Below are 17,512 nucleotides of genomic sequence, written 5' to 3'. Positions count from 1 at the left end.
ATTTAAATCAAATCGGCACCTAAAAGAATCGAAATCGAATCAGGTTGAAATATAGTCACAGCACTAATATTTACCCCCACTGGCAATGAATGAGCTTGTAATACAAATATAAAACCTTATTATAAAATGAGAAGCAATAGACAGAGATGATATTTAAAACATTTTTTAAGGTTTTCTTTTAAAACTTGGTGATGGTCGTGGCAACATGAAACAGTCGTGTGCAAGATGTGGGCCAGTGTGGCGGTTTTTAGTGTTTCTTACGACTTAAGTACTCTGTCACTGCTGCCTTTGATTTGCTGAACAAGTACCTCCTGTTTGTGTGGTTTTTTTTGGTCATTGTCCTTTTTATATTTATTGATGTTAGCTTTGCTCTGATAGTTTTACTGCTTGCTCCACAGCAGAAATTCTTCTTCTGGTGTGTTGAAACAGAGAAACACCTCAAATTTGTAGGACTGCAACTATAAAGACCCAAACTTTCCTAGTTCTGGTTTTGTTTCTTGAAGATGTTTCATCTGCATCAAGAATAGCCTCTTCAGTTCTGATGAATATTTCTTATCCATGACATTAAAAAATGTTCCAGTTTGTGCATTCAGGTATTTTTGTCCACCTCCTGCTCAGCTTCACACTAGCATGAAAAGACAAATAGAGGGAATATAGTTTTTTACAGTTTTTATTGTTGCTGGAGGCTCTAATACAATATGAATCATAAGCTTTACAAAATAAAAACAAACAATAAAGAAAGAAAAAAAACAACAAAAGAATCCCCTCCAAAATGGAAACGTTTCAAGGTTTCCACTGAGACAAAGACAAACTGTGACCCCCAACAAAGAGAACTGGTGAAGAGAGAGAAGAGCTTAATGATTTAAACCAAAGGGGGAAGCAACTGTGGTGACATACACAGTGTGTATGTGGATGGGGTGGGGGGGCGTTGTGATGAGGGTGATAACAGTCCATCCTCAAAATTTCCCTCTTCCCCGTGTTTTCACACAGGCTCACATGCATGCAGACAGGGTGGAAATGTGTAAAACCTGCTTGTGCACACAGAAAGGCCATCCTCATGTTTACATCGCCCAGAAGGCTGACAGGTATATGTGAACAGTTATAATTCTATACAAATATATCTCAGGGGGTGTCATAGTCATTACAGGTGCAAAAGATACATGAACATAATGACACCACTGTCAGGTCTACACCACCAAACAGTCTGTCTCCATTTTCTCCACAGAGAGGAAGGGCAGTGCCAGAGTAGCTTGTTTCAAACTGAGGACGCATCAGGGATTGTTATTACAGCCACCCTCACTCTGTAAGATTATCATTAACCGTGGTAATACTATCATTATATGCGTAACATGGGAGACAAAGAGAAAAGAGGGGAGAAGAGCAAGAGGTTGAGTGAATGGCTTCATGGTAGATGAGATGTGTGGAGACAGAAAAAAAAACCCAAAAACATAAAAAGCTAAGCATTTTCTCCTTTTTTTCGTTTTCCCACAAATAAACAAGAGTACAGCACTGTAAGAGGCATGAAGGGGAGAGACGTAAAGAAACAGAAAAGATGGCAGAGATGAGGCGGAGAGAGTGTGAGACAGAATAAAAACAACAGTAGCAACTCTAGCTGTTTTGTTTGCGTTTGAGTGCCTCCATTAGGTCGACCTTCAGAGCATCCTTCTGCATCTTGTCAGCCTGAGTCTGAACACTCCTGCGCAGAAATGGAGAGAGGAACGTTAGAGTGAGCAAAAAGTACAACATGAAAAGAGCAGGAGAGAAAGTGAAACTTTCTTCAGTCAGAAAAACACTCGTGTTGTAAGTTCAAGAGAACAATAAACATATTAATGTGTCATTATAGTCCAAATCTCCCTCTGAGGAGAGACAGTGGTGACAAACTTTATTAATCATCATCACATATTGACAGCATACACACTGCACACATTGGAACATCACTGTCAAGACCATTACAGTTTGAGTTATTTGTTACCATGCAGCTGAATAAACAAAAAAAAAAAACCTACAAAACCGATAAAATCAGATGTTCAAAGATAAAATCTACGTAAAACGACTTGTCTGCAACTTCAAACAAGACATTAGCAATCCTGAAACTGTTTTTATTTCAACTTCATTCTGAGCAGCTTCACTTTTGTAATGAAACATTTCCTGCTTTTTTATTCATGAATCCACGTCACTGAATTTCGAGAGAAGTGTTCCCTTCACGCAAAACAAACACGCATACTCACAACACCTTATTAGGACAAACTGGCAACACAACATGGCGTGTGACTCATTTAAATACACCTACTCTGTTAGTGTGTTACCATCTCAGCGACCATCTGTTAGACTAAAGCTAAACAAAAACCACACAACATGCCTCACACAGCTGCAGCTTTCACTGCTGCATTACAGACATGCAATTGGCTTTTTATGGCAAATCTAAAACCCAGCAGAAAAGGACAATGCGGCTGTTTATTTAGTGAAGATCAGGACCTTTTTTTTTGGTTCCTCTTCCTCATTGAGCTCATGCAGTGTTTCCCAAACTTAGGGTCCAAGTTATGACAAGAAGGGAGGGGGTGGGTAAATGGTGTAAATGGGTAATCCTTCAGCCATCTTCTAAATAAAATGTTTAATAAAGTTCAAAAACTTCCTAAATAAGAAGAAGGATGAAGTGGTTTCGCGTTCACAACCTTGACGGGGCACCTATATGTTTAAAACCAGCTTTTCTAGCTTAGATATGGCCAAATTAGGATTTTTGAGATAGCTTTGTTTATGTTGGGTCCAAACTTAAAAATGTGAACTGTAAAGCTTAGAAACTTATTCAGGCTGATAAAGTATTTTTTGGTGGATTCGGTTCCCCGCTGTGTCAAAGCACCTACATGCTAAAAATAAGCTCCACTCACCAAAGTAACGCCAAATTCAGATTTTTAAAATGGAATCACTCATAATGAGAAGAAATGAATGCATTACTTCTGAACACCAGTCCCTTTTTATTGATGAACAAAGTTTGACAGTCCTAATTTTTCCACAATAGAATTGGGTTTTGCGGTATTAGACCACTTTGATGAATACCCGGTACTGGTATCGGTAATTTGGTTTATTTTCACTGGCAGTGGCATCCAATAAACTGGGGACTGTTTCCCTTCCCAACAAACACCACTCTAATTTCTACTACGTTTCATTGAAGTGTTGTGGCCCACGTTGCAGTGGGATGGGGGTCTTGACATTATTACTATGGATGAAAAAAGAAAATCCCACTTGCGTCCCTCTGACCTCTGCAGCAGGCCATTTTCATTGCTCTAACATATCACTACTAGTGTTGTTATATCTTCTCCTTCAAATATGCCGTCCCTTTTTAAATCAAAAACAGCCGCACATGTGCATACACACACCCACACACATCAACATATGTTCATGCTAGGGTGTACCTCTGACCCTAGTCAATGAAGATCTGGCGCTGGGTGAGCACCTGCGACAGCTCCCTCTGGAGCTGCCGGTACTTTTGATTATCAGGCAAAGACTCAATAGATCTGGAGGACAGGAGACAGGCAGTGGGGAAGGACGGATAGTGGAGGGATTAACAAAAGGAGAACCATGGAGAAGAATGGCAGCAGAAATGTGATAAACAAAAAAACTACAGGAGGAGCAGAAAGTAGGCATGAGGAAGGAATGAAAACAGGATATGTTGAATAAAAGAAATAAAAGCATTACATAAATGGAATATATGTGGTAGAAACAAAGATAAGAGAAGCAAGAAAACTTCAACAGATGGGAGAAGGTCAGCTGATGGGAACCATGAAAAGAACAAAGTTGTTGACCGTAAGTGCTGTAAAGGAAAACGGCGACGGTGTCATCAGCATGGCTCATGCAGCAGTACCTTAGGCCATTGACGATGTCCTTGGTCTTTCCAAAGTAGATTTCATTCAACGTGGAGCGAATCTTATTCTCCATATCCTACAACGAGATTTTATCCATCAGCATGATTCCTCTTAATTTCTACTCCTCAAGATTAACAACAGAAATACTAAATTTTCTGAGTGACAAGCTTCCCATCGATGACAAGCATCCATCTTGCATACCACCTCGACTGTGAGTTCTCTTCAGTCAGTCTTTTCTTGTGCTCTGACCCTCTCTCTCTTTCTTTCTTTACTATCCTCGTCCAGTAATGTCCTCTTGTAATTCTTTGCTTAATCAGCCACAGTGCAAAATGTAATGCAGTCAATTTTGTATTAAACATTTAGCCAAAACATAAATCATATAACTACTTGAATGTAATGTGTGTGGATAGACAACAGTGGAATTGCTTCCCATAATCCATTTCATAAATAGTTTCACGCCGCTTTAAGATTTTGTGGCTATTCTGGTTCCATTACCTCCATCTAAACCTTATATGACTTGAAAGTGCGTTCAGGCTTGCTGCCCATATAGGGAAGGCACTATCTGAGAAAAAAAAAAGAGCTGCTAGACTGACTTCAGTCTAATTTGACTTAAAAACCCTTTAAACACAAGTAGCTTCCTCACGTGGGAGCCCTGTTCATGAGAAAACAGCAGTAGTTTCCCTCCAGCCTATGTTATTTTACAGGACAGAAAATCAAAGTTATACTGACTTCAACAAGACGGCCGATGTTGGCGATGTGGGGTGAAGATTCTCCGACTGTCTCATCTTTTTCCATCTGCAGAAATGGAAAAAAAAAATAAATAAATAAAATTGACCAATGACAGTATGACCTGGCAGATCAGCGGTCTCCCTCCATTTATAGCAGCACCCTACCTGTCTTGTAAGGCTGCCGCCGAGGTTCATGGTACCAGAGCCAGTCTTGGTTGTCTGGAGCCACAGCATGACGGTGGAGGTGAGTTTGTAATGAGCAGTACGACCACTGGATTTCTCCTGTTGGCAAAGCAGACAACAACTAATTATATATGCACAATTACCCCTTATTTCACAGAGACCTTTTTTGAGTATATTGAGCAGTGTGCAACACAGTTTACAGTTTAAATTGACGGCATGTTCTACATTTGTATTTTCCACTCTTGGCATTCAAAAACACACTTTTTAAAACACAGTAAATGCTTAGTGAAGAGGTTACTAATGTGCTTTCAGTGGGAAATATTCATTCACAATAAAATGCACAGCAGCAAAAACAATTTGATGATAAATATGGGTTTTGTTTTTTATAATAGAGTGAAAATCTGATAATATTCTTAGTTGATAAAAAGCATCAAACATTTAGTTTTGTATTTAATGACAAGAGTGAAATATTAGAAAGACTGGTGTGTATGACAGTAAAAATACAGCACAGAACAGACGCAACAAGCGTTGTTCTCATTTTCATTAGAAACAAACAGAATAAATCCCAGGATAACCAGTTGATTTCTTTAGAAATGTGTTTTTAGTAACATGTTAAATAAAGTGGACTAGTTCCAGTTCATCTGTTAAACCTGCAGCTTTTCATTCTCTAGCTATCAAATTAGTTTTAATGGATTTGTGTGTTTGTATTTAAAAAAAAAAAAAAAGGAAAAAAAAAAACAAGACCAAAACAAGTTCAAAGGTGAGTTTCATTCACACACCTGCACCTCCACCACGTGAATCGAGTCCCAGCATCCTTTGATCTTCTTGGATCCATCTCCTGCCTTTTTAATGAGAATAACTCCAGCAAAGCCATGATCCAAGTCCCAAAGGTACACAGAGGACACACCACCCTCAAAGTACCTAAATAAAACAGATATTACAGGTCACAAGCAGCTCATTACAAATCCCCCTTTAGATCACCTTGCTGGTACTCACAGGTCTCTGTACTGATCGAAGGCATTATTTGCTTCAACTTCGAGTTTCCTCAGGCGAGCAGAAGGCATTGCACCATCTTCAATGGGAGGTTCATACTTATTACTCCATGGGGATCTGATGATGGATGAGAAAAATTAAGACTATCTAAATAAGGGCTGCACAATATTGGGAAACATTGCCAAAAAAACCCAAAAACAAACAAACTGCAATTTTCAACAGATGACTTGAATACCACCAAGTTATGTTGTTAACATTTAACCTGCACTGATCTTACTACTTATTGTGAATGTTACAAGTATTTTTGAGTCAGTCTCATCATTTGCTTGGATTTTCTGTGCTAGGACCTGAGTAAATGTTTCGTTCCAACATGTTTCATTTACAAAGCCTGTACTGGAGTCGGCGTAAACAAAATGGATGAGCCGCCTATCCCCATGTGCAGGTTGCAGGTGGACAGATGGAACAAATAAACATGAGTTAATTTCCTTCCTACATTGCAGGATTTGTGATGTGACTTTTGCACATTCATACAATGACAATGTTCAAACAACATTAAGCTCTAGTTGAAATAAATACACAACATTTTATATTACAGAAAGTAGGTATCACAGACTAGGAAGAATAAAAAAATATCTGTAGAACTATGTCATTAAAGGGAGACTTATGTAGAGAAAACCAGGTCTTAAAAGACGAGAGATTTCCATGAACAGCAGAGAAACAGATTCCTGTCCATTAGAGAGCTGACACTTGACGGCAGTATGAAGAAGAAAAAAAAGGTCAAACATATAAGACATCACTGTGATGTTAAAGTCCTTTTTAGTGAAGCAAAAATTGGTTTAAATGAATGAATCAGTGCTTACCAGCCTCCCTGCAGACAAGCCTGTTTTACTACCAGTAACAAACCATGCTTGCATCATACGTTTCTTTTATGGTTCCAGTTCAAGTTAATATTTCATCCAATCACTTATTTTACTACTAGCACTGCTGTAAAAGGGAGTAGTTTCAATCGCTGTGTTGAATGAATTTCCGCTTCATGGCGTTACACAAACAGCCATTTAAGAGAAGAAAAAAAAAAAAAGGAAAGACCAAAAGCAAAAAAGTATTCAGATCAAGTCGCGTCTGGCAGTGTATTAGATCTTATCAAGAGTTTAGCTTTGAACATTGAGAGGATGCTTTGTTTACACAACCAGATTTTGCGCTGCTCCGCGCATGCAAATATATTCTGGTCCACAATAAAACTTGTTGACTCTCCCTCTTGGAGTATGGTGCAATAATCATGTCAAAATCTCCAAAGTAATCAAAGAAACGGTAACTTCATCCATGTGGGTGTGCTCATCTTACTTCACAGCATACCTACAGAAGGATTAATAGTGAACCTGCTGTTTGGATGGGAAAAATGTCGCAGTGGACAGGCTGCAGCCAGAATTAAGTAATCAGCATAACCTCTATCCTACACGAATGGTAAATTTTATTACTTTTAAATTAAATCAAAACTGAATTCAATAATGAAAGGGCAATTGTATCTATTTTTTCTATCCAAAGATAGGTTCAGTAAGTTAATTATGACACACTGATGATCATAAAGTTCTCTGGTGTTTTACCAGCTTTGGCCAGTCAGCATCTGACCACTGAAATGACAACTCTATATTAAAGCTACAAGTGGAAATTTGGTCTATAAGTCAGTATTGTTTACTAAATATGTTCAACAAAATGCTGAGTTAAAGACAAATCTAAGATGCATCTAGATGGACTTAAGTAGAAAAAAAAGACTAAATGTTAATGGATGAGGTCATGTTTACCAAGGAAAAGGAGGAGTTGCGTAAGAGAAACAGCTGAAGAGTCTACAGCAGCATAAGATGGCTGACTGGCACCGTTTGCATTAAGAGCTAGCAGAATGGAAATATTTCTCGCTGGGGGGATGACGTATAGACACACCTGGTTGCAGTTGCTGCCATCATCAAACAAGTTATCATCCAAGCTGAGAAAATTCAGCAAACCTCAAAACTGAGCAAATTCCAAACTACTCCTTTTTATTTTTAATTTGCAAAAGACTTAAAGGTACATTCCCTTTAGGAACCGTGCCTTTTACGCCATGTTGCGAACTCCAATACAACATTCTACCTCAAACATATTTTACCAACGTAGCCATTCTCATGTGCTACAATATAACAAAACAAAATCATAGAACTGATAAAGAACTTGGCCAAGACTGCTTTAACACAGTAGCTGCCATACATTTTCTGCAGAGCCCCATTTTCATTCAACAGGAATAACGTCAAGCTGCCTGCTTGGTTTTATTCAGTCCACTTCAAATACTGTGACATACGTCAAAGGGTGTCTTACGTCATTACATAACAAGACCAGAGCTAGATATGCCTTTTCACATTTTCTTTTTGTGTTTAAAAGTTGCACTGTATATGTGTATAAATAAGCGTGTGTGTACGTGTAGATGTGTTTGTATATGCGTATTTATGTGTATGTAGGTTTTTCTTTCTCTCTGAGGTGTTTTGTTTTTTTTCTTTTTTGGTTTCTTTCTGCCCCCCCCCCTATCCTCCTATCCTCTCCGGTCCAGCAATACAAGCTCTGTAATACCAACAATTATGCAAAATAAATAGAAAAATACACCAAGAACCCAGAATATCAAGGGGATTATTATATCTATAAAGCTCCCCATGGCAAATTAAATTTGCTCAGCAGAATGCAGCATCCAGTCCATCATTCTGCTGGCTTAAATGCTGGACAAGACAAAAAAAAAATTGCACTGTCTGATGTTGATTAATCATCATCATCCTAGCTTGCCCCCCCCTCCCCTCCCTCTTCAAAGGTCACGTGTTTTAAGCCACAGCGCTACCGTGCCCATCTTATGTCTAAACAAACAATGACTGTGATTATTTTGCTTGTTGGATATAGCAGGAGGAGAATTTTGGTTATCTTTATTGGCAATTTAGAGCATGTTGACATTTATTTATGACAAATCTGGTGATACAAAGACTTCCTATTTTTTTCCCCCAGTACTGGAAGAAGTTCTGACAAATGTGATATTCTAGTTAACTACACACACTTTTGTTGTTTTCACAGTAAACTCAATACAGAGCATGAAAAACACTCAGGTTTGAAAGTACTAAACAGGTCCACAGGAAATCTCACATATACAAAAAGATGCATAATTTATCTATTGTTTCATATTTGTGTTGCTTCATTGAGAAATGCAACTCAATTGTGAGATGACTCAAGATTTTCACCCCAAAAGCTGACAGCAGTAACAAAGTGATTTAAAAAGTGTAGGAGTTTCATTAAAAGTGGACATAACGGTGATAAAATTAAAGTTTAAAAACTGGATTTTGTTGACTGACTGAGGTAATTTTTATTCGTGTGACAGAATGATTAGACTCTTTCTCCAGAATTTAAGATGAATTGTGAAATCCACCTGTAGGAGTCGCCGTCCCGGTTGTAATCACAGAGCAGGTAGTCTTTCCCCACCACCTTGTCCCGGGCAATCTTCAAGGGCTGGTCCACAGAAGAGAGGAGGTCCTCACACAGACTGGGCACCTGGATGCAAACATGAGGGGGGGAAGCCCAGCTCATGAACTGCTGCTACACAGATAATTAGCTTCTACTGAACATCTATTGTATCTCTGTTTGACCTGAGTGCAACCACTGAATATGAGAGCAAGATATGAAGACTTTCTGTACTGATAGTGACTTAAAAAAACCCAAAACAGACTAGAAAGCAAAAACATGAGAGCTCGGGTATTTGATATGTTAACGTTCTAGTTTCTCTCTCACATTCCTGTTTTATCCAATAACCAGGGGAGTTAGAATGAAATATCACTTGGAAACATAATATCTGCAGGATAAGGGGGTACAAATTAGTTCTCATAGACTGACATGGAGCCCCCCACTCTACGTGCTCCTGCATCAGAGCACAGACACAAAAGAGGCCCTGTTATCCTGGAGAAAAGAAAAAAAAAAAGCCCCTATACCTATAAATACACACACACCTGGAAACCAAGGCTGGTTGAGACTAGGAAAAAGGGTCTGGGACAAATGTAGGGAATAAAACTGCTCAGAGAGGAGGAGATGAGAGCTGTGTTATAAACAGGAAATAAAGAGGTGATTTTAAATTGCCAGGGCAAGTTTCAGCAGAGAAGGAGCCAAAAAGCTCTTGGCAGTGGAGGTGATTGACAGCTGTGATAATAATCACTAACAACCGGACACAGTGGTCGCAGGAAAAGAAAAGAGCAGATGTCCAGGGGGAGAGGGGTTAAAGGTGAGAGGAGAGGAAGGTGAGCAGGTGGGGGTCTGGCTGAAAAGGAACGGATAAAACCACAAAACAAGGTGCAATTCAAACAGGGGTACAAGTGTGATTTGATTTATGTCCGATTCATCTTAATTTAGCGAATTAAGATGGACCTGCACTGTAGAAATGCACAAAATATATGAGAGCAGCAAACTGGGACAACGGAGACAAATGACTCATTTACAGGTACAATATTATACACAGTACTGACTAAAGTAAATATTTTACATTATACAGCAAACTTAGTGTAAATGTGAAATGTCATGCAGTAATTCAGATTGTGTCTGTTCATTAAGTCGGCACATTTGCTTTTATTATGCTGCAGTATGAAAACTGAAATCCAAAGAAAACGTCTTTTTAATTGTACCATTACCGCAATTCGTGTTTGTAACAATCTGTCTTTTGTCTATGCAAGCTTAATAATTAAAAAACTAAACCAGACATTTTCTATTTCTATTTCTAGATATGCTTTAAAACTGAAGGAATGGTAAAGTCTGAGATGTGAATCAGGTGGTTCCAAGTAGCTGCAGGACATCTTATCAAACTACCTTACAGTTCCTGACTGAACAAACACAATATCAAAATAAAATTGCACATTTAATACAACTATACACTCTAGTGTGACTTTTATTTGCTTTTATTGAAGCTCACCAGGTCAATGAGGTCACTGAGGTTCTTCTCGATCTGCTGAGGAGGCAGACGCCTCATCAGGTCCAGAGCACAGTCCAGCTGCTGGTCATTCTGAAACACACAATAGCGGTACAATACTCAACATTTTATACTATCAGATTGTACATTACAAATGTCAGCAATAAGCTTCTGGAATTAGCAGCTATTTTCAAGTTTACATGGTCACATTTATTATACTGTTTTACTCAAGCAGAGGTGGGCAAGTTCAGTCTTCTAGAAGTTCTTAAGTATTTTGAGCCACAAACCCCCTAAGTTATCATACACTGGTGTTCAGCTCCTTTAACCAAGATAAAGCTGAATTCAGAGTTTTGTGTGTGTGTGTGTGTGTTTTGGTGTTAATGTGTTCAACAATTCAGCTCCTAATTTAAGAGATTTATGTCTGCATTAACGGTTTCATTTTGACAGCCTTGAATAAAATCCCAAATTCATTTTAATAAATACAGGCTTTATGTTGTTTTTTTTAATAGTTATCTGGACACCCTTAAAATTATCTAATGAACTCATTTTACATTTAAAGGCAGACCGTAATAAACAATTCTTGCATAATAATATAACAAAATGCATAATGTAACTCCAATTGAATTTCAATAATCTGATTCAGCCACAAATCTATAGGAGTAATAGATATAAAAAAGAGCCCATAAATAGTTCTATAAATGACATTGTCCATCAGGTTATTCAGTGTGGACTCATAAAAAGTGGAGGACATTTCCTCCAACAGTAAAAGGAACAACAGAGCAACTTTCTCTGTTGGTATAATAAAAAACATGAATTCATCATCATACCTGCTTAAAGCAGTCCTAAGTGATACCACAATATTCAATATCCCCCATAATACTCCACCGAGTGCTTGTGTTTTTGTTACTACTTGTCATGTTTCTAACTATAAGCCCTGCTATTATTAAATTACTAAACAGATTAACTCGAGTGGATAATTATTCATATAGAAATGCTCTTAAGGTGCACTGAGAAGGATGAAGTGTTTAATTTAATTTCAGCATACATATCAACATGGGTATATATCGCATACTAAAGTTACCCTCATACATTTTATAGGTTAACATTGCACAGCTGGCATGTGAGACCGATTAAACATAGTTAAACTTTGTAAACAAAGTAACTAGCTGTCGTTAAAAAAACCCAAAAAATCCAGATATCCATTGTTTTGTGGCGTAAGGTCTGATAAGTTATCCAAGACAGAAGCTCATCAGGTCAATGAAGTCACTTCAGAGACAGATATGTCCATCATACAATTAAATAAAGTGAACCATTATACACAGACTATTAATTTATTCCAATAGTTACATTAAAAACAAGAAAGGGGCTGTAAGGCCAGTTTAAAGCGGGCTCATGTAACTTTGAGCAGCTCTGTTATGTAAAGAATAAGTGATAAATTACTGGAATAGGACTCTGTTTTGGCCTCACCAAAAGAATCAAACATCGCTCCTGTTCACGTCTTCAAAACAGCCCAGTGTTAAAGTCCTGCTACATTCTGTATTAGGGTTTGAGAGATGTTGCCTGGCAAGGAAATATGCATGCCTTTCCTGCTGAAACGCTTTCTGGCTGATTACAGACACGGCATTTGCAGTTTAGTAGCCTGAGGAGCACTTATGATTTGTCATGTGAGTATTCTGCAAATCAGGGTGAAAGAAAAGCAAAAAGTGAATAAAATCAACATCAATATGTGCCTCTTCAAGCAACAGCTAAATAAGCTGCAACAGTGTGGATAAAGTCCAGCTGTTGAAGTACATGCGGGGCTGTGTGATGAGTTCTGTTGGGACAAAGTCAGGGAAATGCTGAAAAATCCCACCAACATCTGTTTGTTGGGGTTATGTGATTCTAAAGGTCTACAATGCCATAACTGTCATCAAAACCAAACTTCTGAAAAATATATGTTTGAAAACTAATGATAGTTTTCTCATTTGTTAGCAAGATAACACAAAAACTTTCCACCCAAAACTTTAAGTTGATGGTGAGAGAGTCCATAAGCAAATGAATAATTAGTGAATTTGGTGCTAATCTGGTGCTCTTGTTAAATGGGCAAAGCAACGGCAGAGAACTTTATTTTACACGATAGCAGAGGCAGTGACCTAACAGAAGATTTACATGTCATAGGTTTGTGAGAAAACTGTTTTCCAAGTACAGTGAATATGTTTTCAGCTAGTTAGGTCAGAAAAAGCAGCACAGGTTGTTGTACTGTTATGGAAACTTTAGCCTCTCTGCTGCCAGGCCAAGAAGTTAACTAGCTACTGGGACTTCTCCAAGTAGGTGTGGTTATAGCATGTGGCACTTTCAGCTGCACATTCAGTTATATGCTTACAGCTAGGAACCTGAGAAATCTCCGATCCAGTCTGCTGCACACACGCAGTACACATCAAAACAGCTGTAAGATCACAATCAGCGTTATTGTAGTCCATATTCCTAGTCTGATTAATGACTAAGGCTAATAAAATGAGAACAGACTGATGTCAAAGGTATGGAAACCATTACTTCTTCTACACTAACATTGCAAGTGTATGCAAACCATCTACTGTCCGGTTCTAAGATTAAATTAAGCTCACCTCAGAGGCTTTTTGAGCTTGTAAAAACTCAAAATATCATCTAGTTTATTCAACACTGCAGATTAAAGCTTCAATTAATTACAGCAAAGTGGAAGATCAATGCAAACAATCTGTTCAGACAGAATAATAAAACACTGTGTGTTCACCACTTTTTCCAAAACCAGTTCACACAAAATCACCTCTGAGCCCAATGCAACCTATTGTTTGAAATGTCCGCTCAAACTTGTTTTGTGAAAACTTTGCCCTCTTCAGATAACAGTGTTGTAATAAAGGAGACTTCATAAGGCATCAGTTCCAAACCAATACCTCCTGCACACCAACGATCCTTCACAAAGTCTCTCCGTCTACTGTGACAGCATTTCTCTTATCCAACAGCTATGGGGCATGACATGAAAGAAGCAAACAAATAACTTACTACTGCATAAAGACATTAATATTGACAGCTAGTGAAAACAGGCTGCACTGCAGGATCCTGCCTCAAGGGTTTTCTCTCCCTTAAGTATATAAGGAGCAAAAGGACAGCAGGAGATAGAAGACCTGTCACAACATGCAACTGTGAGGAATGTAATTTAAAATGTATGTAAGGGGTGAGACATTACGTTACTACTGTGTGCTACAAACTTTTATTCATTCATTCATTTTCTGAACTGCTTAATCCAATTCAGGGTCGCGGGGAAGCTGGAGCCTATCCCAGCTGACTTTGGGCAACAGGCAGGGTACACCCTGGACAGCTCGCCAGTCCATCGCAGGGCCATACAGAGACGAACAACCACTCATGCACACACACATTCACTCACTGGGCAATTTAGAGTACCCAATTAACCTAACATGCATGTGTTTGGATGGTGGGAGGAAGCTGGAGTACCCAGAGAGAACCCACACATGCATGGGGAGAACATGTAAACTCCACACAAAAAGGCCACTGACTGAAACCCTCGCCAGCCAAGGATTGAACCAGTGATCTTCTTGCTGTGAGGCCACAGTGCTAACCACTGTGCCACCATGCAGCCACTTTTATATCGCAGCATTAATCAGACGAAAGTTTGACTTTATATAGATGAAAATCTAAAATGATTAATTGCTTCAGCATTTAATTACCTGAATTCAATTTATCCAAAAATATTTTGAGCCCAAAATATTAGGAGGATGTTTCTTACATTACAAAGAAATAGGCGCTCATATAGAACGTGAACCAAAGACATCAAGTACAATGAAGTTTCCCATGTTTGTTTAAAGTAAATTGGTTTGAAGACATCTTGACTGAAACTTGTGTTCCCATCATAAGATGAATGTAAGCAAAGCCATCTGTTGTAGTACATTAGTATTTCAAGCGTGCAAACCCAGCCAAGTTCCCTAATGGATCTACTATCTGATGCAAAAACAATGGCAGGTTTGAGAGTAGTTATCCCTCAGTTCATAAATATTTTCGTAAGGGGAAACCCTGAACATAATAGAAGCTTCAAGTCAGTGTCTCCAAAGTCACTTTTATCCATCTTAAAATCCCTTTCAGCTGATGAATTAGCCCGCTTCATCAGACACCTACAATACTTGACGCTGCGTTTACCAGCACTCCCATCTCAGTGTAAACACTAGCTCGGACCAACAACCTCTGAGGTCAGGGGAAAAGCAGCAAAGCTCAGCCAGCTGGATGGTGGAGGTGAAACCAAAGAAAGAGGGTGACTCTAGAGAAATACCATCTGCTTGTTCTGTTGAAAGCACAGTATGGTTTATATCATGTAGAAGTACTATGCAAATCTATTTTTTCTTTTAATGTATAAGACCTTAAGACAGTGCTCATCTTGTAAGGTATGTCTGCCTTACTGTTCAGCTTCACCACATGGCAGAATTTGGATAGATAAGGGGAAAAGACTTATCAAGATGTTTATAATAATTCCCAAACACTAGCTGCAACTGTTTTGCTGTGGTAGCACAACAGCACACAATACTGTGGTCACTGCCTTGCAGTAGTACTATGTTTGATAAAAAAAAAACAAAACAAAACAAAACAAAACAAAACAAAAAAAAAACATCCTATTTTTTTCAAAAATGCATATTCAGAATTTTGCATTTCCTGATTCTTAGACCAATTCAATTCTGCAGATATTGGAAAATATTCTTTAATTAATACAGAAAGCAATATTTTGTCTCAATCTCATGTAAAAGGTGAAACAATAATATTGATTAAAACACAGCAATGTGGACATGGTGATTTAAATTCCTGGTCACTTTGTCAGATCTTTGAAATTAATTTATTGTTGAGAATACATCCATCTTCAGTACAGAATGGTAATGATAACACCAGCTAAAAAGAAAATAAATGTATTAATAGCTATGTATATACAGTTGTGCTCATATTATTCATACCCTTTCATTAAAGAAGGAAAACAACAGCTGCCTGTAAAATAAGCAATTGACTTAAGTAATAATAAATAAAAATTTTATGAAACTCATTACATTATTTTCCAATTTTGGTTCAATAGAAATACATTTTTTTAAAAGCAAACAAATAAGATAATTTCTTACACATTACATCACTCATAAATTAATATTTTGTTGAACAATCCTTTAGTGTTTCTGCTACAGTCAGGTGTTTTCTGCTTCCTCTCAGTCAGACTTCTGCACCTGTTGACAGGTATTTTGTCCCACTGTTCAGCACATAAGTACTCTAATTTGTCCAGGACCAATTTGTTTGTTTGTTTTTTCTTTCTTTCTTCAACTCAATTAAATTAAAGAACAATGTCTTATATTACTAAATTTTTATTTTAGCAAATTTTTAGATATTGTTCCTTTTTTAAGTCTCCATTTATTTGAGCGACTGTTGTAAATTCAGCCTTTTCCATAACAAAAAAGGGTATGAATACATATGAGCATAACTGTACAAGGATTTCTACTTGCATTGGCTTTCATGTTACATTTCCCATGAAAATGGGAATTCCCACAGACAAAGTCAAGCCCAAGCTTTCACAGCAGGCAAATCTAGCAAAGTGTTGGACAGCTTGTCATGGTTTGGAATAGAAGGAGCAAGCAGTCTTTATTTAGCTACATGCAACCCGGCACTTGACTACTTCAGCCTGAGGTTAAAGTGTGTGTGTGTGTGTGTGTGTGTGTGTACGATGGTAGGAACTGTGTGTGCGCTACACTGGGAATCTTCACCAGTGCTATTATCAAACTTGTGTCAAATCCAAAACATCCTGTGCTAACTTTATGGCAACCAGAGCTTGACAAGCAGCTAGCATGTAGCTAGCAGGAAGAAACAGAAGCTAGCTTAGCCACAAAGCTAATTCATTCTCATCGCATCGCAGAAGTTTTGCTAACAGTACAAGTTATGTGGACTAGTGATTTATGTTCGCTGGTCATCTCAGGTTACCAACTAGTCAGCGATAGTCTATCTAAGCACTTCTAGCTGTTAAGTTAGCAGCAGCCCCACCAAAACCCTCTTGTCCCCCCCCCCGTTTCTCCCAGCACCAGCTCCGCTGCGGCCCTACCATGTCTGCGGCGATCTCAGTGGGACAGGGGAGCTTCACTTCAGCGACGACAGTACACCTTAGCTTTTCTGTGACTTAACAACACACTCCTCTGGTCTCTTCCGGTTTAGGTGTATTTTAATCCCCCCCCGCGGAAGATGTTTTGTTCGCCTCTCCCTCACTGTGAACCCAGCCCTGTCAGCGAAATTTACTTCCTCAAGCGGGCAACAGGAAGGAGGCTGCGGCGAGAAAACAGGCCCCGGTTGTACATCCGGGTCACTCCAGGCTGTCTCTGCAGCAGCCAATAGCGACGGAGCAAGAAAGGCATTGCCAAGTATGGAAAGAGAGGAGTGGTGCAGGAAACACAGTCAGAGAGGACGGTAGATGGACGGTGATGATGATAATAATTATTAATAATATAAATTTCCCTGTTGTATATACAACCCCTGACATCAGCTAAATGTTTCCATTGTCTCATAATACTGTTTATTTGTTATACCACTGCATTGACAAGAATAAAGATGTGTTTATAAAAGAAAAGATGATAATATTTATAACAAAAGAGTGTAACTTGAGGCAAATGGCAAATGGAAACAGTTGTGTACGATAAAGTTTATAGAAAATGCCAAATTGTTTTTGGCTTATGCCCTGTGCGTTTTATTAACAGTTTTGCAAAATATTATGGGGCTCTCGGTAACTTAATTTAAAAAATTAAAAAATAAATAAAATAGGA

General features: G+C 38.4%; 1 protein-coding gene across 2 annotated transcripts; it reads right to left on the bottom strand.

Annotated features, from left to right (window-relative positions):
• Positions 1-654: 654 nt before the first annotated feature.
• On the bottom strand, positions 655-17,042 carry capzb (capping actin protein of muscle Z-line subunit beta). 2 transcript variants are annotated; one of them, XM_079241800.1, is made up of 10 exons: positions 16,801-17,042; positions 10,716-10,805; positions 9,192-9,313; positions 5,768-5,881; positions 5,551-5,692; positions 4,754-4,870; positions 4,590-4,655; positions 3,860-3,936; positions 3,411-3,512; positions 655-1,696 (listed from the first exon to the last, which is right to left on the bottom strand). In XM_079241800.1, exons 1-9 carry the CDS (start codon positions 16,801-16,803, stop codon positions 3,419-3,421), a joined length of 825 nt encoding a protein of 274 aa, XP_079097926.1. In that variant the 5' UTR covers positions 16,804-17,042; the 3' UTR covers positions 655-1,696; positions 3,411-3,418. The 2 variants fall into 2 exon arrangements, with proteins under 2 accessions (XP_079097926.1, XP_079097927.1); XM_079241801.1 differs by having other exon boundaries at positions 3,418-3,512.
• Positions 17,043-17,512: the final 470 nt, after the last annotated feature.

This window comes from Telmatherina bonti (assembly GCF_933228915.1).
Source record: "Telmatherina bonti genome assembly, chromosome: 6".
NCBI classification, from domain to species: domain Eukaryota; kingdom Metazoa; phylum Chordata; class Actinopteri; order Atheriniformes; family Telmatherinidae; genus Telmatherina; species Telmatherina bonti.
The sequence above is the reverse complement of the archived record's forward strand: the minus strand, read 5'-3'. Positions and strand labels throughout refer to the sequence as shown.

Coding starts and splice junctions, on each gene's coding strand:
- capzb (XM_079241800.1), bottom strand. Junction 4,871..5,550: donor TTCACGTGGTGGAGGTGCAG/GTGTGTGAATGA, acceptor CTTTGCCAACAG/GAGAAATCCAGTGGTCGTAC. Junction 4,656..4,753: donor GCGGCAGCCTTACAAGACAG/GTAGGGTGCTGC, acceptor CCATTTCTGCAG/ATGGAAAAAGATGAGACAGT.